We start from the raw sequence: 25,771 nt of genomic DNA, 5'->3' as shown, positions 1-25,771 counted from the left end.
GAAAGGTGTAGAAATTCCAGAGAGACGTGAAGGTTGTGACAGCCAGTGTGATCATCCATTCTAATAATCACAAGCTATAAAACCCTCTAATGTCCACACCCAACCTACTTAATGGGGCCAAATTTGTGGCCTGTCAAAACTTGGTAGGATGGAAGAGCTGACAGGAATTGACTTGAAACAAAGATTATTTTTATAGTTGGGAAGAAAGACATTCATTTCACAAGACCCCTGCAAATCTTCCATACTTCATATTTAACAGTCAGCACACACAGCAAACCAAAATGGTTTCATGACATTTTAAAGTCACCCCAGTTTTGGAATGCTGAGGTATAGATCTGCTTCCTAGGACTTGAAATTCATCTGGAATGGCCTTTTTTGGCTGTGGTGCTCCTTATCCATATGTTCCTAGCATACTGCACAGTACACATAGCCCTTCTCTGATGTTAGTACACTGCAGGCTCCTCTGCTGTGAGGGTAACATTTACCTTGGCTGCATTATTGCTCCTTTACTTGCCTTGGGAACACATTTACAAAGAGCTTCTTTATAGATTTTCTGCCACCTATTAGAATAGGGAATGTGAGTCCATTTTCTTTATGCATATTGTTCCTCTCATTTGGATTCAGGTGCCCTTCACTCTGAAAGAGTAGGGTCAGCTCTTTAACACAGAGAAAGTGCAAGACTGTACTTCTCAATCCAGACTGGAGGAGATCTAGGCTGCACCAGGGGAGGTTTCCATTGGATATTGGGGAAAATTTCATCACTGCAAGGGTTGTCAAGCACTGAACAGGCTGCCCTGGAAGTGGTGGATTCACCATCCCTGGAGAGATTTGAAAGACCCTGTAAATGTGGAGCTCAGGGATGTGGTTTAGCAGTGAACTTGGCAGTGCTGTGGAAATTGTCAGACTTGATGATCTTAGGGGTCTTTTCCAACCTAAATGATTCTGTGATTCTATTCTGCGTGAACAAGGGGATGGACTGGGATAGATTATTAGAGCTTAATGACCCCTTGATGAATTTGTTGTTGACATTTGCTCAGAGGAAGCAGCAGAACCGAGAAAAGAGTCATAATCAAGGGGAAGGATGTCTCTGGAGACTGTCTGGGGTTTGGTGAGCATAAACAAAGTTAGTCCAAGCTTTCAATGGTTACGCTAAACAGCTGCTTCATTATTTATGTAAAAGTAGTGGCGTATGACGACTGGGATTCTTGGAAGGAAATCTTTTTTCTTTTCCTAAAGACATGCCTCTGGATTCCTGCAAGTGATATTTATATCCTTAAGGGATTTCCTCAAATGCCTTCCCATGGCAATCTACTTTCCATAAAGGCTCAATCTGATGAACCACTCAATTACAGTAGGTCATTGTAGTGATGTAATGACAATGTCAGGCACAGACACTTACACGAGGCAGTTTCATCTCAGACAAGTAGAAAAATTATAGTCATCTCAGCTGAATTTCCAGGTTTTTTCAGTCACAGTGCTTAATTCTGGAGTCTCTTTTATCCTCTTGGTGAAATTTTCTAGGTGGAGCTTGACACAGTTACAAACAGTGCAGTCAGCACCAGGGTCTGCACACCATTGGTAGTGCTGCTGGAAAGTTCCCTGCACCACTGAGGAATTCCAAGATGGTCTAAACAACATCTGCTTCCCAAATTTGTCTGTTCCCAATGCCAGCAGCAAGCCCCTTGCTACCCACCTTACTGTGGGTGTCTCCCACAGGCTACTCTGTGACCCTGGCTGCAGGGTGAACAACACAAAGCCTTGAACATCTGCTCCCTATCTCTGCCCCTGCCCAGGAGAGAGTTTTGTAATCCACACACTCATGATGATGCCTCTTGGGATTTGTGCACAGTCTGTAAAACTACAACGAGCTCTCCTTTGCTCCCTTGCTGCCAACTCTCCCCATTCTCATTTAATCTCATCTTTAGGAATGTTGCTGCCACTTGGACTCTCTTCTGAGTATCTCGCTACTCAAGTCCCCTTTGACGTCACATAGACCTCAAAGAAATGTCCAGAGCTGCCAGAATTATGGACAGAGAGTCACAGAATGGCCATCACAGCTCCTTACTGACCCTCAAACACTTGGCACTGTCTAAGGAAACATTCAGCCCAACTTTCTCCTACTCAGCAATTCCATGGCAAGGTGGCCTCAGAGTTAATAACTGCTTTGCTTTTCCATGGGAGCAAAATTTATTAGCATAAAAAAAAGTCTGTCAGATAAACAGCCCCTCAACACTTACTGCCCCAGGCACTAAATTTTGTAGTTCATTCATTAGCATGTACAGATGAGTCATGAATCCAGAATGCAGAGATTGTCTGTGAGGTGCTGCACAAAAAAAGTAACAGAAAGATGGCTTCTACTGCCCTGAAACATCCCTGCCTAGTGATCATAAACTACATTCCAAAAATCTGACACTTCCACCTCCATGTTTGTGCCATGTTTGCTCTAGGAAAGATCCAGCCCTAACAAAGACCTGTGGATGCCACCGTAACATACGTCTGTTATTAGTGCAGATGAAAGCAATCAGGAAAAATGTAAATTGTTATAAAACTGCCAGACATTCAATAACAAACTGTTACAGCGTTCAAATGACAGGAAAGCTCTGGCCTCGAGCAATCTGATTGAGCTTTGAAGACTAATAAAGCTTCAGAACTGGTCCTGCTTTGTGTACTGGTGTTGGAACAGATGACCTCAAGAGATTTTTCTTGGCCTAACTTACACGATTTTATGAAATTGCAGTTAGCAAAGTGAAATATAAATAGTCTTGAACTTTTACACGGTATTAATTTACTCCTTTGAACTGTTACATGTATATATGATACAATTAATTCCATGAGCAATGTAAAAGCCTTCATTAGAGGTGCTGTGTCACAAAAATTTATGTATCATCTAAGGAATCAAATCCCCAATAAAGAAATTAATATAGTACACTACACCCTAATGCACAAAGAAATCAGATATTTAATCCAAAATCTTTATAACCACAGTCTTTTTATCATCATGTGCAACTCACAGACTCTCCTGTCTGGAGATGGTGGTTTAATAGTAATTCTTGGATCTGGACCTGTTCTTGCTTCTCCTTGTTTCCTTCTGAACTAGGGATGCATCTCCACCAGTATTTGGGTTATATCTTCAAAACAAAGCTCCTGATTGTCTCCCTTATCATGCTTTGGTTTGTGGTACAAACAAGTTGTGGAGCAGTAGAAGTAACTCCATTTGGAGTGAATGAAGCCACGTGAAATTTGGAGTGAACATATCTAGAAAGGCATTTCCTGGTGAGTTCTAAAACACTGATGCTGTAGAGCTGAGCTGTCTTTTTCAACACTGCACATCAAGCAGTACTGAAAAATAATCCTGCGATTTACCTAAAGGGTGAGGAAATGTGATCCATATATTACTGAGGATGGGAAGAGAAGCTGAATGTCATGGCCCACCCAGCCAACAGCAGAGCACTGGCAGAGCAGCTCACAGAGAGCCCAACTCCCTCCTCCCCTCCCTCCTTAGGCACCAAGATGGAACTGCAATGTCAGTAAATGAGAACTAATGCAAGCTCCTGCTCAGGGGGCCATGAGTTCTCCATGCCCCAGCATGGAAGGAACAGTTTATGGCTTTCTTACAACCTCTGACACCCTATCTGCAACTTTGAGAGATGACTGCTGTAACTTGTCCTATTGCCCACCCCCTGGCTTGCTCAGGAATTCACAGTTTCACTGCTGGGTCTATATAATACCTTAAATATTGGCAATCCAGTCTCTATCCAGCAGTTAAAGCATGTCTGGAGTGTACTGTAGCAAACCAAACAGCTGCACCCTACACAGAATAGTTCAGGCCTCCAAATGAAGCACTGAAATCAATCTCTCCAGTGCATCTTTATTGCACAGGGAGATGGCTCCAGGAAGACTCTATACACAGAAGCATTATTTTTTGATGGAAGGATCATACTCAGCTTTTAGAAAAGCAGTGCTAACTGCTTTTCCTGTGCTCCACCACTTGTAAGCACCATGGACCCAGCTGTCCCTCCCACACAGCTTTATGGAGCATTCTATGTATTATTTATTCTTGGAAGATGCAGAGCCACACAGAAGTCAGAACTTGTTTACATTTCAGTTATGGAATAAGCCATTGATTCTATTGCATCAAAGTTACTTCTGTTTGTTCAGCAGTTCTATGATCCACACACAATGAAAATAAAATTTAAACAATTAAAAATGAAGTTCCAATTAAAATAGAGTTGAGATAGTTTCCCCAAAATGTATCAGAGTTCTGTATTGATTTCATGGCCTGTTACTTTTAAAGTGACTGCTTTTAAAACTTTTGCACAGTTGCCTTCACATTACAAAAGCACTGCCAAGTGTAGCAATATGAGATTAGTGTTCTTATGCTAAAGAAAATTAAGGTAGAATGCCCATCTTCTTAACTTTATGTTTCTTTAACAGACACTCATTCTTTATTTTTTCCTTTCAAATGTAAGAAAGCTTGAAAGACTTAAACCAGGTTTCATTTAATAAGAGAAAATAAGAAGCCTGCCACACAGAAAATTACTAAATTACACTCAGTTTAGGGGTTCCACTCTTCTCTTTTGCCTCAGGCTTTTGGGACATTAAGGCCATGATATAAATCCTGGTCAGTGCTTTTTTCTAAGTAGCAGAAATGAGAGTTTATTAGCATCACAGTGGTTGCCTCAATAATGACAAAACAGTTGCTCATTACTGCTCATTAGATTCATATTAGATTCATTTGCAATAGCAATACATCTTCTATTCATACTCGACTGCAAAACAACAGATATGATTTGACACCTGCTGTAGTACAGAATTCATTAGAAAGTAATAATACAAATAAGATTTCAATGGATGGACTTAGTCTTATGTCTCTGATGGGTCTAAAATTTGTCATTTAATGTAGAATTTATATAGGATAAATATCACAGCAGGCAGTCAGCTTCTCCAAATCATGTGCTCCAATAAAATATCACACACAGAAGCAGACAAGTAAAGAGCAGACAGACACACAAACAAGCAAATTAACAGTACCATATGCAGGAACAGACATTAACTGTTTCTTTTGATATCCCTAATAGGTAATGTAGTTACTAATTTCTAGAGTCACAGAGAAGTGCAGAAAGCTGCATTTTCATCAAAAGATTAAGTCAACAAGTAAACAAGTTCGATTTCCCCTTGAAAACTTCTGGGACACACAGCCCAGGATGCTCCTGAAACACTTGTTAAGTGCCATTGTCATAATTTACTTGCATAGTGTAAAACCAATATTGTGGCTCTATGCTTTGGAAGCACCAAACTAATAACAGTGTTTAAATGAGCTGAAAACCTCTTCTTTTCCCTAGAAAATCCTATCAGGAAAAGACAAAATTATCTCCAAACTCATCAGTTCTTGCCTTCTTTTTTTCCTGTGCAAGGGATGAAAGTATATGGAAGTAAAAGGTCTTCACATCACGAAGCAGAGAGAGATAGGTTGATTGCACAATGTAGCCCTGCATATCATAAAATAATCCACATTATAATAAATTCAGCCTCATTATTACCTTTCCTGGTATTTCTGAAGATGCAGAACAAATATCCTGTTTTTGTCCTCTGCCCAGCTCTTAATTCAACTATCGAGTTAATTAATTCCCTACTATTTACAGCTTATGCAAAGGAGTGTGTTCCTATCCCCCAGCACACCTAACATCTGAAAAAAACCATAATTTTGCTTATTCTGCCTCTGGCAAGAAACTTCTTCACAACTGCTTATCAAATCTGTTTCTTACAAGAACTACTTCCCAGCAGATGGGTTCCTTTTCCACTCAATCCAGTCATAACCTGGCTCTGCTCTCCACAGAAAAACTGGGTATGGCCATTGCCCTTGCATTATTTGATATAAATTTCTTGATTTAACCCTCAAGGACTGTAAAGATGAATTCTCAGTTGAAGGCTACCACATAGGTATTGTGAATTTCGTAATAAAATACTTGATCTGATACAACCTAGAATCAGACCTGCCTTTTCTACACTTCTAAAATCACATTACAGCCCATACTCCTGTGCTTCACTTTTTCTTCCAAACCAGCAGTTTCCAAAGGCACAGACTTATATTTTGTATCCTAAAATTCTGGTTTACTTCTCTAACACCAATACCCCAGTACCTCACAACTTCATATTCTTCAGCAAATTGTTTAAGGATATTTTTTTTTTGGTTTTGTTGCTCATGAAATTGGTAATACTGAATTAAACAGGGCACTGTTTTCTCAGGACCTATAGAAAATGTACAGTACTATTTAAAGGTTATTTCAATCTGTAACCTCTTATCCCTGCAGAATTTATAAAGCAGGATTTATAGAAAATTCACCTACAATTACACTGTGAGGAGTATTAAAAACTAACAGACTTGTCTTGGTTCAGCCAACCATTAGAACAGCAGTTCCAAGCCTGGATTTTCAAGAGTCACTATAAACACAAAAGAGAAGGAGGAAAAAATAAATAAAAGTCACACATGTAGGGCAAAACTTGAATCAAGGCAACTGCTTTTAAAAATCAGCTGTTAAGAAAATGACCAGCGTGATTATTGAAATGAGAGCCACAAATCACCAAATGATCCCATTTCTCCTCCCAGAACTGCAGTTCTGCACAAGGAGTTGACTGCATGGCAGTGGGAAGTGGAGCACAGTCAGGTTCAGACAGTGCCTTGCTTTCCTGGACAGGCTGGAAGCACATCCCATCCCACCCCATCCCATCCCATCCCATCCCATCCCATCCCATCCCATCCCATCCCATCCCATCCCATCCCATCCCATCCCATCCCATCCCATCCCATCCATCCCGTCCCGTCCCATCCCATCCCATCCCATCCCATCCCATCCCGTCCCGTCCATCCCGTCCCATCCCATCCCATCCCATCCCATCCCATCCCATCCCATCCCATCCCATCCCATCCCATCCCATCCCATCCCATCCCATCCCGTCCCATCCATCCCGTCCCATCCATCCCGTCCTGTCCCATCCATCCTGTCCCATCTCATCCCATTCCACCCCATCTCATCCCATCCCATCCCATCCCATCCCTGTTTTATTAGATCTTTTATACACTCTGTTTGCCACCTCATCACTGGTTTTAATTTTTTAATTGAAAAAAAAAAAAAACAAAACACACCTCAAACCAAAAAACCAAAACACAACAAGCTATAGAAAGGAGTCTCAACAATGAGGAAAGCCAATGGCTCCCTGATTTCTCTTGGTAAAAGAGGCATTGGCACCCTGCCTCTTTTTTTCTGGTTGGGATTTGAGAAATAACAATGCAAATATATTAATATTGCATGGTCAGGGCTACTTTCTATTAATATGCCATTAATATAACAACCTTTGCACTACATTTAAAGATCATGAAGATCAATATTTATACTGAGGTCAGGGGAAAAAAATCAATCTTGCAGTAAAATGAGTCATATTTGATATATCCTATCAGCATAATTAAGTTTATATATAAAAAGTAGCATTGATATGTGAATAATGAATGCCATGACAGATGAGCTTCCTTTCCTGAACAACTTCATGTGGATAATCTCAGAAATTGAAAGACTTCCATGGATAAAATGAAACAAATATGAAATTATTCTTATAAGGTTAGGCAGTGGCTGAACCAGGATTAGGATCTCAGGAATTACTCCCATGAGGGGAATCTTCCTGATCCCCTTCTCTGTCTGAGCACTAGACAGTCTGCTCTCCCTGCAAACAACACAACCCATTCCCACAACACCAATAAACTTACATTACCTCTTCACACATTTCTGAGAGAAAATAAAAATGGGTAAGAAAACACTTTTTCTTCAGTGCTCAGCAATAATTGCTTTCTAAAGGCACGAGCAATAAAACCTCTGACATCCAAGAGACGAGAACATGCCCAGGCTCTGGCCACCTTTGCAGTTCTAGTGATAGGAACAGGGAGTAACAGCTCATCCCAGCAGCCATGAAAATGATGAGAGAGCAGCATTTTAAAATTAAAATAATTCCTCAGTGAGAAGAATCCTGACCCTGACTGGGCACATTCTGTAGCTCATTCAAGAGCCAGGCATTCCTTCTTACCTTTTTCAGGGCTTTTGGGTGCTTTTGTTGCCAGGAAGTTTGCCTTCCTTGTAATGGTTTCCTGAGTGAGTTCAGGGTGTAGAACTGAGTTCAGGGTGTAGAACTGTCTGCACAACTCCATGGGATGGGTAGCAAGGTGAGTGTTAAAGGAAGTTGAGTTCCAGGGCCTAAAGTGGCCCCTCTGGAAGTGTGGGAGTCATTCATTCAGGCTACTTTACACTAAAGGAAACGTCACCTATTGCCATCGTCACTGTACTTTAACAGCACTTCTCAAATAAGCTTTGTTTATTTCAAATGACAGTTCCCAGATCTCAAATCTTTTGTATTTTCTTTAAAGAAAGAACTAATTTCTTACCTGCCTTTTTCAAGTCTCTGCTTCTTTCTTCTGATCTTCTTAACACGTAAACACCTCTAATAGGTTGAACTTACCGTGAGATGCAAAATACAAGAACTGTCTAAATGAAAAGCCTTAATCAGTCATGAGTTTGGTAAATGATGTCTCCATGCCATCCATATTGAGTGTCCATTACTGCTGGACATAGCACATTAACTGACTCATTAGCTATTTCAAACCATATGGACATAGGTTTGAGTGGGTTGCTCTGAGGTGAGCTTCCTAATTATTGTAATTACGTGATCTCAATCATGGGGCCAGCCACACAAAATAGAGTCAGGAGGCTCTGAAATGGGTGTCAGTGCACCCAGGCAGTGACTGAGCTGAGCAACACAGCCCCTGGGTGCTGCAGCTCCCTGGATACTACAAGAATTACTCCCAAAGTTCTGAGGAGCTGGCAGGGAGCAGCAACAATGGAGCGAGCCCAGCAGGAGCACGGGATCTGCACAGATGCAGGGACACAAATAGATCTCCCAGCACAAACTGGGAAGCAGTTCTGAAACTTGATGCCTTCTTGTCAATGCTCTTAATATCGAGATGTTACATCTCTGGAGTAAATTTAGCCATGATATTTTAAGCATCAGTGAGATCTGGAGCAAAGCAGGGGAATTGAATGTGGGAGTGCTAAAATGTCAGTGTTAAATACCACAAAAGCATCACAATGCAATGGTGAGAGAAGCTACAAGTGCTCACCTACTGTAGGAAATTTAAGGGGCTTCGTGCATGTGACACTGCAAGATTTCATATAATTGACTGCAATCTTTTATATTCAAGCCTAGGTTTGAGCAAGGGGAAGAAAAAATTAAAATAAATGGAAGGTGGACCGAATATTTAATGTACAGTGCTTTAAGACAAAGACAGAAACAAATACAGCTTTAGGACAGGTTTGCTGTCTTATTAAACACTTAAAGCACTGGCTCCCTGAGAATCTTTAAATGCAGCCCATGATAAATCAGCACAGGTGATTGTTACTCTCCAGAACATGTGCTAGAAGGACGTTGATATTGGTGGGATTTGTGCATTTTTACTCTTATTAGCACATACACATTTCTCCTATTAGGATTTTTGAATTTGGCAGTAGTGGTAGCTGTATCACCTTGAAGGGAAATTGCTTCCATCATAATTGGGCTTTCCTGGAAAACCCAAACCCCCACATCTCTAGTTACTGTGGTCATTCATCCCCTTTATCACCTCCCCAAACTGCTAATTTGTAGCAACTGCGAAGAGGGCACTCGGCTTTATTTAACTCGCCTAAATGAAGAGCAGTTTTTTGGGAGGGCTGCAAATTGGTTGATTACAAGCAGGGGAAAAGAAAAAAGCCCCACCTCCAGTTCAGTCCAACAGGAAAAGAGAATTTCTTAGGCCCACCCACAAAACACGTGCATGTACTATTTAACATGGCCAAAAGGTCTAGAATCAAGCTCTAAGCAGATGAGAGCTTTTCTCAGTAAAGCCTTTGGTCTTTATTAATTTTTAAAAGTATGTATGTGTTAATTTCATTTTGAATTATCTGAAACCAAGCCATCAAAACTTTGCTGGTGATATACACCTTTTTGTGGGCCTGCTAGTTATGGCAGTTTATTAATATAGATCTGGATTTACAATAGAAGCTCATTCTTCAGGAACAGCCTGGTATGTGCAGGAACTTTCTTTTAGTATTTTCTTTTTAAATATGAGTCATATGACTAGTTTCTATTACATTCCTGTGTGGTTGTCTTTGAGGATTTTAACTTTTAATGACTGATAAAAGCTTGAAAATCAAAATCTTTAGCTTTGCATCTGTTCTCTCATTAAAAAAAAAGAAAAACTCAAAAAAAAAAAAAAAAAAAGCCCAGCATACAAAACAACCACACAAGCCCTCAGGTATTTCTCACAACTTGTAGGATAAATACCTTAAACCCTCTTCTACCACATGTTAATATTAAATTGCACAAGTTGTGATAGATCTCTAAGTTAATAAAGATGGTTCACTATTCCTCAGAACTCCATGAATTATTTATACTTAACTTGTTTGGGTTTGTTTTTTTCTTCTACCTCATCTGACTTGTTTCACTTTCTTATGAAACTTTGTCACTTTCTAGTGAAACTTTTGGGGGGGGAAAGAGCCTGGAAGCAGGAAGCCTTTCGATAATGCTTTCATTTCAGTTTAATCACGTGGATACCTCTTTGCAACTGCTGAGCAAAGAAGTTTTCTCCTTAAACAGAGGTTTGTCCTCTGATTCCCAGGCAATTATTTTCAGGTAATTTTCTTCTGGAAAGATCCTTTACCCAGGTAACACATAACACTGATAATGGTGATGGTTTCTTTGATGCTGAACTGGGCATCTGTGGTTACTTTTTTAAATAAGTCAAACAACCCCAACACCACCCTCCTACAGTCTGTTTTGGCAATTGTTGCAAAGGGGGAAAACTCTACAAAATGCTTTATGGAAATTTTGAATTTGTTCCTTTTATGGCTGAGCTTTCAGCTGGTGATTCTTCAGCTGCTTTTTCAATAATGATAAAACCACAGAGCCTGCAAGACTGAAGCCAAAAGAGTTGGTACGTAACGCCTTAATTTACTGATGGCAATACAGGCTTTGTAGTTGTAATATGTGTTACTACTTTTAAGTTTACTTCCAAATTATGTGGTTGCTGATGCTTTGGATTTTGATTGTTCTTTTAAAAAAGACACAAGTCCTTTAAAAAAAAAAATGTAGGCTTAAACTTTTAAGTTTTATACCCTCTTTTCTGGAGAAGGACTTGTAGTTGTGGTGTGGTGGTTCCCCCTCAGGTCTGCCCAGGTGGTGTGTACCTGGGTGAAGGGACCCTATCGATAAAGCAAAGCTTGCACAAAATGGTGGCTCATGATCAAAGCTATGACCTGGGATCTTGGGGAATTAAAACGCACTTCACAGTGTCCTTTACTGCCAATTTACATGGGGATGGGCCTGATGGACTCCTGGCTCAGCAGCATTTCTCGTGTGTCCCTGCCTGGAACCAGCCTGAGGTGGCCATTACCTCTTCCACTGCGCTGTTCTGGGGTGAGTACCTGTGTTCTGGGTGGAAATGGTTACCCTTGACCGCTGCCAGGAAGGTCTTGAGGGAAAACCGACGTGGCCTGAGGGAAGCGTGGCACCACGACTGTTCCGTGACTTCGCTGCACCTCCTCAAAGTGCCTGGAGAACAGTTTGGGGGTTTTTTTGACTCCAAATCCTGTCAGCTGAGATTTCCTTTTTTCACCTCAGGCAGGAGACCGTCTGATCTCCTACTTCTCTGTGCACGAAATAATTTTTTAAAAGTTCCTCCCTCGCGAAGCGCAGCCTCAGAAGCGGGAGAGCGGGAACGCCTGGGGCCGATGGCAGCGGATGCCATCTCCCTCACGATCTCCCTGCTCTATCTCTCTCCTTTTCCGTTCCCCCTAATGTCCCTGTTCCTCCGTGTCCCTTCTCCCGGAGCGAGGAGCCAGAACTCCCGGGACACACCGACTTCTGGGGCACCCGAAGAGACTCCCCGCTCCGTGCCCCTGAGCGGAGGCGGCGGCGCCTCAGGGCGGGGCTGAGGGGAGGCGGGAATGGCGCGCGCCCCGCCCCGCCGCGCTGAGGGCCGTGAGGGGGCGGCTGCGGGAGTCCCCGGCCCGGCCGGGGCTGCCCCGGCCCTGCCCCGATCCCCGCCCCGGGTTTCCCCGCCTCGGGTTTCTCGGCGGGAAGACGGCGTCCCGCCAGCCATCCCTCCTCCTCCGGCTGCTGCGGAAGTGCCCGGCTGGGAAGTTTGCGGCCGGTAGCGAGGGGACGCCGGGGGGGCTCTGTGGAGGTGGGTGAAGGGGAGCGGGCTGAGGAGCGTCGGCCCCTGTCCCTGCTCCGCGCTGGTGGGCAAAGCGCATCGAGGGATATTGTACCTTCTGGCAGCAATTTTTCAACAAGCTTTCTCTTTCGTTTTCCCCTCCCTCAAGGTACGATGCCGCCCAAAGGTCCCGGCAAAGGCAAGCTGCCAGTCCCGCTCCCTAAAGACATGATCCTGAAAGACACCGAAGGCAAAACGTGGAGGCTGGGCAATCAGATCGGCCAGGGAGGATTTGGCCTGATCTATTTAGGTAAAACACCGCTGCTGATTAAGAGGGTGACTTGCAAATTGCCTTGTAACTTCCTGAACTGGAAAAGGCAGTAACTTTAAAAAGTGTGGTTTACATGCTGTTGGTCATCCTTGTTCAAGTGTGGTTTCCAGAACTGTTTTTCCTGCTCCATTCCTTCTCATGATGCAGAGTATTCTCCATGGCCTGTCCAGCTCGTTTTGCTGGATACTAACACGATTCTCTGTGGATCTTGAGTGGGGCAACCCAGGTGCCACTGTGTCAAAGCACCACCAGGTGATGCTTTTCAAAGTAAAAGTGCTTTTCTTAGCCAAGGTTTTGGCCTTATGCCAGCCTCATGCTCTGTAGCCCTCTTTCAGTTTCTGGTTATTGGAAGTGTTATTTTCTGGCCAAGAGTAAATTAGTTTTGATCCTGGAAATGAAACAGTAAAAATACTTAGCTGGGTGCTGCCTCTGAATTCACATCTTTTCAGCAGAGGTGGAAATGGTGTTCTGTATTTGCTCTGGCCTAGATAAGTTTCTGTGATTCCTTCAGAAGAAGCCACTGCATTTCAGTTTGTGCTCTGTGAGGAGTGAATAGCTCTGAAAGGCCGTTTGTAAAGCATTCTGGGTCACTGCAGAGGGTGTAATGTATGTTGCTGGTCTCTGTGAAAGAACAAATCCTATGTCCAAGGCAATATTATGAACTTGGGCGGTTTGGTTTTTCTTTTTTCTTTTTATGGCAGCATATAGAAACTAGTTCACAGTGTCTGTTTGGAGTGAAGTTGAGCTTGTATGGAGCAGTGAGGAATCACCTAGAAGCAGTTTACTGCATTGTCCATGAAGCCTAACATGATCTTTTTGAGTTACAGTAATATTAACTCTATTTGGAATATTAAGGTTTAAAACTTAATAAGCAAGTCACTCCTATACACAAAGCAGCTTCCTTTCATGCAGAAATCAGCTACACATACAGTGGCAGTACAGCCAAGAGGTTCCTGTGGTGAAGTTTCTGGTTTGGTTTCCTCTGGAATTTCTATAGTTCACACTATTCCTCACTGCTCTGCAGACAGAGCCAGTGGGAATGACAGAGGTTTCAGGTAACAGATCAGATACAGAGTTGTCAAAGGGCAGGGTACTTGATAGAGTATTTTCTTTTTCCTTCTGGTGTATCTTGTTACCTTGTTATGACCACCTTTAAAGCATTAGTTGTTTACATTTGAGAGGTGCTGTGAGCTGGGCACATGAGAGATGTTACCATGAGAAACTGGACCTTAGCATGGACTAAGAAGTAAAGGTGGCTCTAGGAACTTCCATTCCAAGGTAAAGGACAGGGAGGTGGGAACCTGCAGAAGTCTCCCACAGACAGAAAGCTGTGAGGGAGCTGGGGATGCAGTGCAGAGAGCAAATTTGTAGTGAGTGTAGCTACATGGTCCTACACATGTAGCTCCATGTGTAGGACCAGTAATGTTGTGTTCCTGAATCACTCAGAATGTGGCTCTGTCATTTCCTGCTGCAGCCAAATCACACTGGACCTTGAGGATGGCTTAGCACGTGGCATTCAGACAGTTCCAGGCAGATTTGAGTCTTCTGCCTTATCACAGAACCCACCAAGGTGATTTCTTATATTGAGGTGTTTGTTGCAGTTTGGCTCCCTCTGAACTGAGGTTGAGAGCAGTCAGTGGATTAGAATGAGAACTGGGGACTTGTGGTATTACTATTCTCTGTAAGTTTTTCTAAGTTACAGCATGGCTGAGGAAATGCAGCTGCCACTTTTGTAATGGTATTTGTGTTCATTTAATCCCTTCTTTCAGCAGGAACAGTGAATGCTACCTGCAGCACTGCACTGAAGGCTCAGTTCCCCTTGTAGCTCATCAAAGAGAAAATGGACATTTATCCCTAAGTATTGACACTGAAGCTTTCTCTTTTTGTCCACCTTTTGATCTCTGATGTGTTTATATGAAATTATACCATTCAGCAGCTTTTTGGGGCCTTGATGCTACAAAATTCAGCTGTCTTTGAGAAGCAGGGGGAGTGAAGTGGATGACAGATTCTTATGATTAAGACACAGGTGCTTGGAGACACCCCCTTTGCTCTGTGCTGTTCAGACCTGTTTTTAGAACATCTAGAGCAAGGTGTGAGAGAACCACTAAGTTTGAGAGAAGGAGCTCTAGAGAGGTAGGAGACAGGAGGTTCGATTGCCTGCCAGGTATGAAGAGCACAGCCCTTTTACTAAAGTAAAGGTTAACTTTGCCAGCTATATCTTTTAATAAGTATTTTTACAGTAGCAGTGTAAAGATTTTGATGTGGTTGTTATAGCTTAATTTCCCATTAAGGGTATTCCATACTCCATTAATCTATAACAACGTTCTTGAGAAATTTTACAGTATCTCTGCAAAATCTATTTACTGGGGGTGCATTTTGTGGAAGAAGGTTCTGTTCACCAAATCAAAGCTGCTGAAAGCCATTTACTGACCCTTAGTCCCAGGATGCAAATGTAGAGCTTCAGAACTTCTAATTGTGTGCATGAAAGTTACCATGCTCTTCAGGTTCTGCCCTGCCTCACAAATGCTTTCCTTTGTTTTCTGGTTATTCTTACTCTTTCCAATCTGTTCCAAATTGTTGTGTTGCTGGTGCTGCTTTGCTCTCAGGTTACCCCTTTGATAAGGGGAGCAGAATGAAGAGCACCTGTGGGAGGCTGTGACATTGGTGCTCTCACAACTCTCTGGTTTGTAGCCCTGTGGAGAGCAGTGGAAAATGAACCAAGAGCTGAGGAGCCTTACATTCTCTCATCTATCTCTCTGATCACAGCCAGTAATTAACACCAATCTTTATATAAATCATTCTCTAGTCCTGCTGCAAGCACTCTATTAATGCACAATTTGGACTGAAAATTTAAATGCAGAAAGGTCACACAATGTTTTTTTAAGGTTCCTCTGCCACGTGAAGCCTGCTCCATCCAGTGCTATTTACTTGCAGGCTTCTTTCTCATGGAAAGGGATGGTTCTGATAAATAGAATTTTTTTTTTTAAATTTATGTACAAATGTTTGTTAGATGGTGTCTTTTACAATAGAACTTGCTACATTGTAAATGTGTTTTATCAGGAAAATAAGTATTGAAGTCATCATTGAATTGTACCCTGCTTGGAGATCAGTGTAGCCAGTGCACTTTTCCTTTACTTTTGAGGTTTTTTTCTCACAATTTCAAGGAAGAGAGAGAGAATTTCTTCCTGAGCAGTGATTAAATGTGTGAATATTGTCTTTTAATACTAGCAGTCCAGGGAGCCCTGCTACTGGAGGAGGTCTGCTAGGGCCTGTTCTTTTAAGCTGGGGTCATAGTGCAATCTAAGTGCTGGTATTCTGAGAATCAGGCTGAGGTGGGAAAGAGAGTTTGGTTCTGTTTCAGGCTAATTTCCATGGATAATTTGTATAGTTGTGAGCAGGGATGTACCTGTGCCAAGGAAGAGGAGCATCAATGGAAGCATACTTGGTCCTGTTGTTCATTCCTTGGTTTGCTTGGGAAGCTGCTTTAGCAATTGCTTCTGGAGAAACAAAGTCCTTCAGCAGTTGCCTAAATTAAAATAATTCAGCAAATTAATGAAAAATGCAGTAAAGTTATACCAAAAGATAAATTCAGCATGGCTTTTATTAGCTCAATGGAAGGACAGATCATAATAGCAAAGCCCTGTAATTAAAAGCACTAGCAGGTCACTCAGGGGTGGATTTTTCTCAACTTCAGGATGTTAAAATACCTGCAGGTGTGAACCTTAGTGTGAGAATAAATTTGTTAGTAGACAAACACCACTTGAGGAAAGGTTTTTTTGTCTAATCAGTAATAACTGTACAAATAGAGATACTGCAAGCACCCTGTTTGAAGGGAAACTAAATGATAAACTTAACATGATTTTGCTACTCAGAGGCTGCTTAGGGCTGACTGACTGCACCATCTCTCAAAGAGAAAATATTCCTTACCTTTACTAGCTCGTGCTGGTGAGTGCTTCCTCTAGAATCTCCCCCCCTTTCTTTTTCTCTTTTGATCCCCTGTAAGCTGAAAGTCTAACTTGGAATGTGTAACTCATTTTTGTACAGTAGTGGAAAGCCTGTTACAAAGCCTACAGAGGTCATTGCTCTTACACTGCAGGGTTCTGCCACATCATGTGTTGGGATTCTTCTTCCATATGCTGAGTAATGCTGGGAGGTCAGGAGAGCAGTTTTGGCTGAATTTGTTTATTATTTACTTTCAGTGAGGGATGGAGGAGGAGCTTTGGAGGACAGCTAAGGTACCTGTTGCCTCACAGAGGGCACTCCTTCAGTTGTCTTTGGCACCTGTACCCTACTGAAACTGGCATTGTATCTTCTGAGTGGGCACCATGTCAGACCAGCAGATGGGCTGCAGCAGAATCTTGCCAGAAAACAGTTTGTGCTTCAAGTTTTAAATATTGGAGGCCTGGGCTCCCATCTGAGAGTGCTGTAAGAGCAGGCCATGCAAAGCTTTTCTGCCTGGGGTTAAAGGATGTGTCATCCCTATTCCAGCTTGAAGTAATTAACTTTGAAAGTCAAACAATTGGCTTCCATTAATGTGGCACACAAAAACTCTGGTGAGTCAAGATTAGGGTTTCACAGAAACACAAGTAAGAAATGTTGTGAAATTGCTTTACCAGTACTAAATGTTCTTAACTTGGAGCCATTTGGAGTTACCTGCAAAAGAGTAGAGCAGTTGAACACTATTTTGTCCCAAAATCAGTTTAGTTTGGTCTTGCAGAAGGTGGGTCTTGTGGATGGTTATGATTCTGTAATCTGTATAAAACCCCTCTATGTTCTTAAAGCTACCTGGAGTAAGAATCATGAAGAAAACCTGGTCAAAACCCTGCTCAGCAAAGAGTCTGTCCAGGAAAAGATGCTGCATCTATAAAGTAACAGAGAAGCAGATCTTCCATAGGCTGCAGAGAAAGTGGGGTGTAAACACCCTTCAAATGTGGAATGTTTCAGTTTTTGGGAAATACTGGATATTGCAGTGTCAGGGAGGGGGAGACAATGTGCTTTGTTTGCCTTTAAATGTTTGCCTTAGCACCTTCCCTATGTAGGAGATAGAAGAAGTCATGTTTAGCAAATGCTGCTTTTTATTTACTTGTGTACATTTTGTTTTTAGGAATTCTCTTGCTGCAGCTTGGGTTCTTTTTTATCCTTAGATGCTCTGATCAACACTTCTTCCCTGCTCTTACCCATTGAATTTAACACTTCTTGGCTTGACTTGCACAGGGTCAGAACTTCTCCAGCTTTTTTATAGGTAGCCTGTAACTTCAGAAATGTGATATTTCTGAAATTAGTTTTGATTTCTGCAAAAACTAAGCTGATATATCACTCCTCAGGATTAGCTAATGAATGAGACAAAGCAAAAATAAAATAGTAGCAACTAAAGAACTTCTGAAAATACTTTTATTTGTGTTTCTCAACAAATCCATCCTCAAAATATCCAACAGTGGCAAAGACACCAGCTGTGGACAGGAGCAGGGCTGTTTCTCCAAACTGCCAAATCAATGCTGTTTTCTTTTCCACTGTGTAAACTTTGTCAACAAAAGTGGTTCTGTGAGAGCCATTGAAAATATTTCACCATATTCCAAATGTGACTGCCACAAATTAACTGCTAAAACTACAACAAGCACGTTTGAACTGGCAGAGGGAATTGGCACATTCCTCTGTCAGGCTGCAATTGTGCTGTGTGTTTGTAGGAAATGGCAGTTCAGCCACAAACACCCTTTTGTTACCATAGCTGGTTAACATTTAGAGAGTGCCATTAATTAAGGATGTGGCACTCAGCAAGAGAAAGGATGAAATTCATGGTTAAAGTGGATGATAAGGCCATAACTGCTGTGCTGGGTGAAACCAGGGAATCCTGGATGTGGGTTAATTCTAGGTGAGATTTTTGTGCAGGCACAGCAGTTGGAAATCATGGCTGGGATGTGAATCTTACTGCACTGCTTTATTTAGAGGGCTTTTTAAAGCTGTGTGCCCCACTCTGGTGTGCTGGCTGTGACTGTGGATTGAAGGGGAGGGAGGGAAAGCAGAGCTGGGCCCTTTGCAAATGTTTTGTGAGACTTCTCTTGGCATGAGGCAAAAACAGCCACAGCCTCCTTCACAACTGCATCCTGCACCAGTGCTCCCAGTTCTGCAGACAAGGTTTAGGTTGTGTGCCTGCATCAACAACCCCTCCCCAAATGTCAGGGGTTGTGCATCTCTAGTTGACAAAAGCAGCAGAAGCTGGGAACTTGTGCACTTGTTATGCTATTTTAAGGGCTTTTTTTGCAAACATCATCTCACCATATAGTGCTCCTGGTACCCTCTGTGAGTACTTATCTTCCATCAGAGACCTCCTGCCTGTCAGCACTGCTCTCCTGCAGAGTCTCTGCTCACTGTCCTGCAGTCTAGCATTTAACTGATTGTAATATTATAAATAGCCATGTGCTACCACACAGAACGAGGCTAGCACATGGCTAATTACGAGTATACAGTAATTAACTATGAGCTAAACTCGCAGGAGAGTATGTGGTGGTGGTCTATGAGGTATGTAATCAGACTGTTTGTTAAACCTTGGGAGCCTTTCCAGTCTGTTAAATAACTATACATAGTAATGAGACAATTTTTAAAAAACCATTTATGTTTATTTATGGACAAAAAAATAGTCTGTCTCTTTTCTGAGCTGTGACTGGAGTATTGCTGGTTGGCATCTGAAAGGGTAATTAAAGTGGAGTAGCAAAAGGTGCACCTACAACTTCTGCTCACCTGTGTGGGTGAGACTGATTGTCCCAGCATTATCTGTGTAAAAAGTTTAGTGTTATTTGTGGGGACTGTAGTGCCCTGTTCCATGGATGTGTAGTAAAAGTTATACCTTTTCTCCTTTTGTATACTTGAATGGAACTCATTTTGTGGGGCACCTGTTTCAGTATCATGTTGAGCTTTGACTTTTCTCCCTTTTCACTTTGTAACCATTGCTGGTTATGTTTGGGTTTATTTTCCTGCAGGATGTGTGACTTTCAGTGTGACTCCAAAAGCATCCAAGCCAGCACAGTGTAAGAACCACGGGGGTGAAGCCCTTTTGCTGGGCTACCTCCTGTTAATTGCTCCTCTTCATTACCCTGACAGCTGTTACTCTGTTCCAGATTACCATGAATGAGGCCTCCCTTTATAAAATGTCAAGAAGTCTACAGGGAAGTTAGATCAGCCTTTTTCAAATCCATTTAAATTTGATACTTGCCTACACCTATCAAACCTCTGTTAAGTAACTTGGTATTGAACTACATTTTCTTATCCAGAGGTTCTTTTCTGATCTGTGCCAGTGAAGGGAACACATCAAATTCTGTTTGGGTAATGTGATGTTGTTGGATGTAGTGAAAACATATGGGATGTGCTCCTTTTACTAATGTCTTCTATTAACACATTCTATATATGGCTGAGAAAAAAGAAATATATAAATGCCTGTGCCTTAATTTCCACTTCAGTACAAAAATATGGTAGGAGCAAAGTGTTCCAAAACTTCCCTTCTGGTAGATTTAATGTGTGTTCTGGATGTGACTGTTACTTGTGTGAGTCTATGGACAGTTCACACCTTCCAATACTACTGTTTTAATATTTTAATTTTATTTTAATGTGTTATTAGCACAGCAGCATTCACATGGGGAAGTGTCAGTGGGGAGCCTGCGGGTGTTTGGGGTGTGTACCCTGCCAGATTCAACCAAGATGCTGAGTAGAATTGAAGGAAGATGGCAGCTGAAGGAGACTGTTCATTGTAGAAGTATTCTTATGCCCTGACCATCAAAAAAAGTAAGCTTGGATGGTTTGATTAGATCCAAGTTTACTTGATTTTTATTATGCGGATAAAAGGGGTCTATTTTTGTGTGTGCTCATGGTTGAAGTGTTTCACACCTGGACTGTTGTTGGTATTTGATCATTATCAGAAGTTTGAAAGGGACACTTATTTCCTAGGAATTGTATTCTTTTTACCTTTTTTTCAGTGATGATTCTAAAAGATGATTTAGTCTCATTAAATTTTAATCCCAGTGTAGCTCTATGTAGCTTCAGTAGTATCAGAGAGAGCTGATAGTTCTCTCAGGGTCAGAAGAAAATAGGATTGCATTGTCTGTGCACAGAGGTTCTGTCTCCTGGGCTGTAATTGGCACATGTGGTCAATTATTGTTTTGAAATCTCTACTTGCACTGAGAGGCACAATCCCTCAGCTCCCCTTTAGGCAGGTGGTGGCTGTGCTATCCCCAACTTAGGCCAGTGTCTAAATAATGCCAGAATAGAAATCAAGGTTCTAGGGCCAAATTAATTTGTGATAGAGGAAAGCAGACAATCCTGTCTAGAGGCATAATGTAGGTCAGAACTTTAAAGTGGTGTCTTTGTCACGACAGTAGATTGACAGCAACCAAATACAGTGGCTTTCCAATTGGCTGGAATGGCTTAAACAGGGTCTGTCCTAATGGAATGGCTCATTGTGGTGCCAGTGTGCACTGAGGACATCCTGCTTACTCCTTAATTAACATCCAGGGGACACTTCTGAAAAGAGGGCTTCAAATTGCTTCTCTACTTGTTGATTAAAACTTCTCTCTGTGTGTTGGTTTTGTTTTATATTTCTTTGAACTTGGCAAAGCTCTGACCTTTAAAAGCAGGAATTCAGACTATCTTTTGGTGTGTATTATTGGTTGCCTGACTCAGTGTTAGCACATTCTTTATTTGCAATTACATTTTGTTGCATACAGCTTGATCTCCATCTCTTTGTTCCTTTACAGCATCCCCTCAAATTCAGGTTCCTGTAGAAGATGATGCAGTGCATGTCATTAAAGTGGTAATGTGTAGATCTCATTTCTAAATTATTAACTTGCATGCAGTTCTTTCTCCTAATTATCCACCCTTATTTTCAGCATTGGGTCTTTATTGCATGCTTGTTGCTTTTGGTGCTTTGGGTTTTTTATATCCTTTCCCTGCTTGGGGATATATTTGGCATTTCCATGACACACAGTATTTCCTTGACTTGATTTTTTTCCTTGATTACAACCCCTCAACAGTTTAGTAAGGAAAATTTGACTATGATCTCAAACACACCTGATCTCCAATATTTCTGAAAATAATGTCTTAAATAATATCTGAAAGAATCTGTGTTGGTTATGAAAATGCATTGCCACATAACTTTTCTTTTAAGCTACTTAAATTTCAGGTGACATGGAATATGGGAGGTGGGAGATAAAAGGGGTTTCATTCCCTTTCTTAAGAAAGTGTTGTCTTTCTAAGGCCTTTTATGATACCAACTTTATTTGTTTCTCAACAGGAGTATCTTGAAAATGGCCCCTTGTTTTCTGAGCTGAAGTTTTACCAGAGGGCAGCAAAACAAGAGCATAGTAAGTAATGTCTCAGGTAGAGGTAAGGACAGGTTTAACTACTTTTGTTCAGAACTGTTGCTTTAGAGCTTGAAAGCCAGAAGCAGTGGCAGCTGGTACTGTGGTAGTTCTGGATTGCTGTAGGTTTTGTTATTTGGGTGTTGGCCTTGTCCTTTCTGGTCAGAGGAGAGAACAGAAGCCAAGCAGCCAGAACAGGGCCACATTTATTATCTGTACACCAAGGAATGGACTCCACAGACAGGCCAGCCCTAGGACAGAGCAAACACCCCACACCTGGAGTTCTCAGCTGCCTTTAACCCAATGTTATGTTCTTCTTTTTATTACAGTAAGAAAATGGATGAATCTCAAAAAAATAAGATGTTTAGGAATTCCTGTGTTTTGGGGATCAGGCCTGGCTGAGTACAAGGGAAAAAGGTAATGACATAAATGGTAATTAAGCCTCAGTTGGACTGACAACCCATTTTCAAAAATGGAGATTTAGTCCTTTCAATCTCACTCAAACTTGCAGTCATGTCTTAAAGGATTTCTCCCTTTTCTGTATTTCCTGATAGCTACAGATTCATGGTCATGGAGAGACTGGGGCAAGACCTTCAAAGAATTTTTGAAGATTGTGGCAGCAGGTTTAAGAAGGAGATTGTTCTGCAACTTGGGGCACGGATGGTAGGCACAGAGAGAGAGGAAATTGCTGTCTCTCAAATTTGCTGAGTTCAACTAGAGAATTATCTTGCCAATACAGCTCCTTTAGGTGGCTGCTGAGTTTAGAATTAAATGTGTAAATGCTATGTATTTTCTTATTTCTCTGGGGTTTTTTAGGGAAAAAGGTATTTAGTGGAAAATCAAGACTCCCCTACAGACTAAAATTTGGTCAAACCAATTTTTTTTCTAATAGGTTAAAACACAGACCATCTTAGTCTAGACACACTTCAACCTGTGTGTCTAGACTGAGATGTGTAAGCCTATTCTCATGTTTCAACATGTATTGATTTTTTTTCAGTGTCTGAAGGGTATTGTATTAGACATCCATATTTGTCAAAGTTCACAATTGCATACCTGAATGCCAAATTTTCAGTGTGTTTGCTGAACACACTGCTCATACAGGCCAGGATTTGGCCAGTCTGCAAATACCAGTTTTGTTCTCAAATGGGTGTCACTGGCACATCCCAACAGAAAGTTACATATGTGCTCCTTTGAAACGTGATTTGTGTTGTGAAATACTGTGAAATACTCCTGTTGCTGAGCAGAGGGGCATAGAAAATGGAGTAGAGGCAATGGTCTTAAGTTAGAGAAGAGGAACTCTTAGACTGGATGCATCCAAAGCATCCCTTTAACCTAAATAATATTTTTTTTTTAATTGAAGGGCTTTCATAGTCACATAATTGATAAATTTGTAACACTCCAAAAGTCAGGATTGGCTTGTCCTTTGGATGAGTTGCCAAGTGCAAATGTGTTTTTTAATAATTAGAGGAGCTGGAGGTGTTGATGCAGGGAGCTGTGACATGAGATGCTGGTCATGTCATAACTGGCAGGATCAAATGTATGCCAGACCTTTAGAAATGATGGAATATGATCTTCCCAAGAGCTTGGTGTTCTCAGCATCTCTTCTGGTGTTTGGAAAGTACTGGTTTCATTCTTGCTCTGTGATTTAGAAGCTGGTACTCAGGTGGTTCCACAGGGATATCTCAAGCAAAGTATGGCTTGTTTCTGCTTTGCCATCATTAGTCCAAACTAAATTTGTAGCTCAGTCTGTGTAGTCCTTGGTTTCCCTAAGTGAGCAATATTTGGGGGCAGAGTGGAGAAGATGATGATGTCTCTCCTCTGTTCTGAACTCTTTCCTAGTTGGATACTTTGGAGTACATACATGAAAATGAGTATGTCCATGGGGACATTAAAGCAGCAAATCTTCTTCTGGGCTACAGCAATCCACACGAGGTGAGCATGTTTACTATCTGTACCTTTACTGTGTTTATAACCACTGAAAAGTTTTAATTTTTGCAAATGTTTTGCTTGCACAATTCACATATTAAAAGGAATTTATGAACATTCACATCCCCTCACAACAGATCTGAAAGGGGCTCTGTGGAGCTTGAGGGCTGAGAAAGAAGCAGGACAAAGCTGGGCTTTGTTCCCTCTGTGTTCTGCTGACTGGGATACTGCTATGGATGAGTAAACTAATGAGGAGGATAAATTGTGGGACTTAATTGCTGCCCTAGGTTATACCAGTAAAGGATTGGATGTGGCCCATTGTACTTTCATTCTGGGAAGTCCTAGATTTCTAATATTGCCATGAATTGTTTCCATGCCCTAACTCTCCTGTCCTGCTCATTGTAGTGGATAGAGCAGGTAAGTAGGATTCAAGTTGCTGTTCTCTAGCACTCTGAAGTCAGCCTGGAAATGGAAGTCTTTGGGTGAAATGTTTTAAAACAAATCTTTTGGTCCTGTCATATTCCACGTGCTCTTCTGATGTCCTTTTTTTCTTCAGGTAATAAAATCTAAGTATGCTTTTTTAATTGGAAAACAATCATTTAGGAAAAAAGGACTTCTCCAACTTCACTTAAATATAATTAGCTGTAAGCAATACTTCTTTCAGTTTTGGTTTCTCTGCTGCTGTGATAAAGAACCAGATCTTGCAAAGCAGCTCACTGCCATTGGAGGTGAACCATTTGAGTATATCTGCTCTTTTTAAAAGCTTCAAGTTAAATGGCTGAGTCAAATTTAACTTGTCAGCTTTCTGAAAGACATCATTTGAAACACAGCATGGCTGTTTAAGGCAACCCTGGTTTATACAGTGGGAGCAGCCAGTGCATAATCACAGTTTATGATGTTCTGCTGAATCCAGAGGAGGAGGCTCTTCAGAGCCAAATTGATCTGCAACAATTAGCATAACTCAAATGACTTTTCTTTTGTCTTGGCTGTTGTATATTTTTATGACAGCAAGAAATGCTGCTGTTTTTCAAATTGCAATCACTTTGGAAGTGTCCACTTTCAGTAATCATAAAATGTTAAGACTTGGAGCTGACTTGGAGTTGGGCAGGTTGCTGGGTGATTTTCTGATTTGTTTCATGTGTTATTTGTATGAAGATTGTGCTGCGCTTGTAATTTGCTTTAATGATAGTCAATTCATTGACAGGTTAAAAATAAGGTACTTGTGAGTTACTGGACAGAGGTTTTGGTGTTTATTTTCTGGGGTTTATTAAATAAAAGAAATCAGTAGATGCTCCAGTTTGAGTAGCTCCTAACTCAACATGTACAAAGTGTACGTCACTGCTGGGAGGTTTGCTGTAGAATTTTGTTTCACCAAAATTTCTCTTCCACTGAAATTATTCTATAAGAGTCTTTAAAAAGTTCCCATTTGAGTTCAGAAGTGCTAATGGGGAGAATTTCTAATATTTGCTTGCATTTTTATGGTCTGAATTAAATTTTCATTCCTGTATGTGTAAAGTGTTTGTGCCACCTTTCTCTCTCTGCCAACACAGTGAGTAGCTCGATTGCCTTGGTCTTGGCTGGTTTTTGTTTTTTTTTTTAATGTAAAATGATCAACCTAATCTCATAAATAGGGAGTGAGAGCATGTAGCCTGTGGCAAACTCCAGCTCAGGAGTACAAGCCCAGGGGCTTCTCTAGCTCCAGTGGGAGTTGGCATAATAAAACTGCCTGACCTAACGATTTCTGTTATGAGGTTTTTCAAAAACTTAATGCCCATGGGTTCTTTCTCTTTAGGGTCTAGGATTTTAAGAGAAAATATATTGTAAGTGTAGAATATTGTAAGTATAGAATTAAAGAAACTTGTTTTTAAAAGAAACCAAAAACTCATATCTTAAAAATAATATTTATCTCTATTAAAAATATAATTCCATATTCTGTTTTGG

General features: G+C 41.3%; 1 protein-coding gene across 2 annotated transcripts in view; it reads left to right on the top strand.

The window, feature by feature from the left end:
• Positions 1 to 12,161: 12,161 nt before the first annotated feature.
• The window catches only part of VRK2 (VRK serine/threonine kinase 2), a 36,787-nt gene continuing 23,177 nt past the window's right edge, over positions 12,162 to 25,771 (top strand). For both annotated transcript variants that reach the window (XM_066546038.1, XM_066546040.1), the window contains exons 1-7: positions 12,162 to 12,259; positions 12,399 to 12,539; positions 21,302 to 21,357; positions 21,838 to 21,907; positions 22,234 to 22,321; positions 22,459 to 22,567; positions 23,744 to 23,836. In XM_066546038.1, coding sequence (XP_066402135.1) covers positions 12,404 to 12,539; positions 21,302 to 21,357; positions 21,838 to 21,907; positions 22,234 to 22,321; positions 22,459 to 22,567; positions 23,744 to 23,836 — 552 coding nt within the window. In that variant the 5' untranslated portion in view covers positions 12,162 to 12,259; positions 12,399 to 12,403. The remainder of the gene's footprint in view (positions 12,260 to 12,398; positions 12,540 to 21,301; positions 21,358 to 21,837; positions 21,908 to 22,233; positions 22,322 to 22,458; positions 22,568 to 23,743; positions 23,837 to 25,771) is intronic.

This window comes from Molothrus aeneus, chromosome 3 (assembly GCF_037042795.1).
Source record: "Molothrus aeneus isolate 106 chromosome 3, BPBGC_Maene_1.0, whole genome shotgun sequence".
In the NCBI taxonomy this organism is placed as follows: domain Eukaryota; kingdom Metazoa; phylum Chordata; class Aves; order Passeriformes; family Icteridae; genus Molothrus; species Molothrus aeneus.
This window is presented reverse-complemented; position numbering and strand designations above follow the sequence as displayed.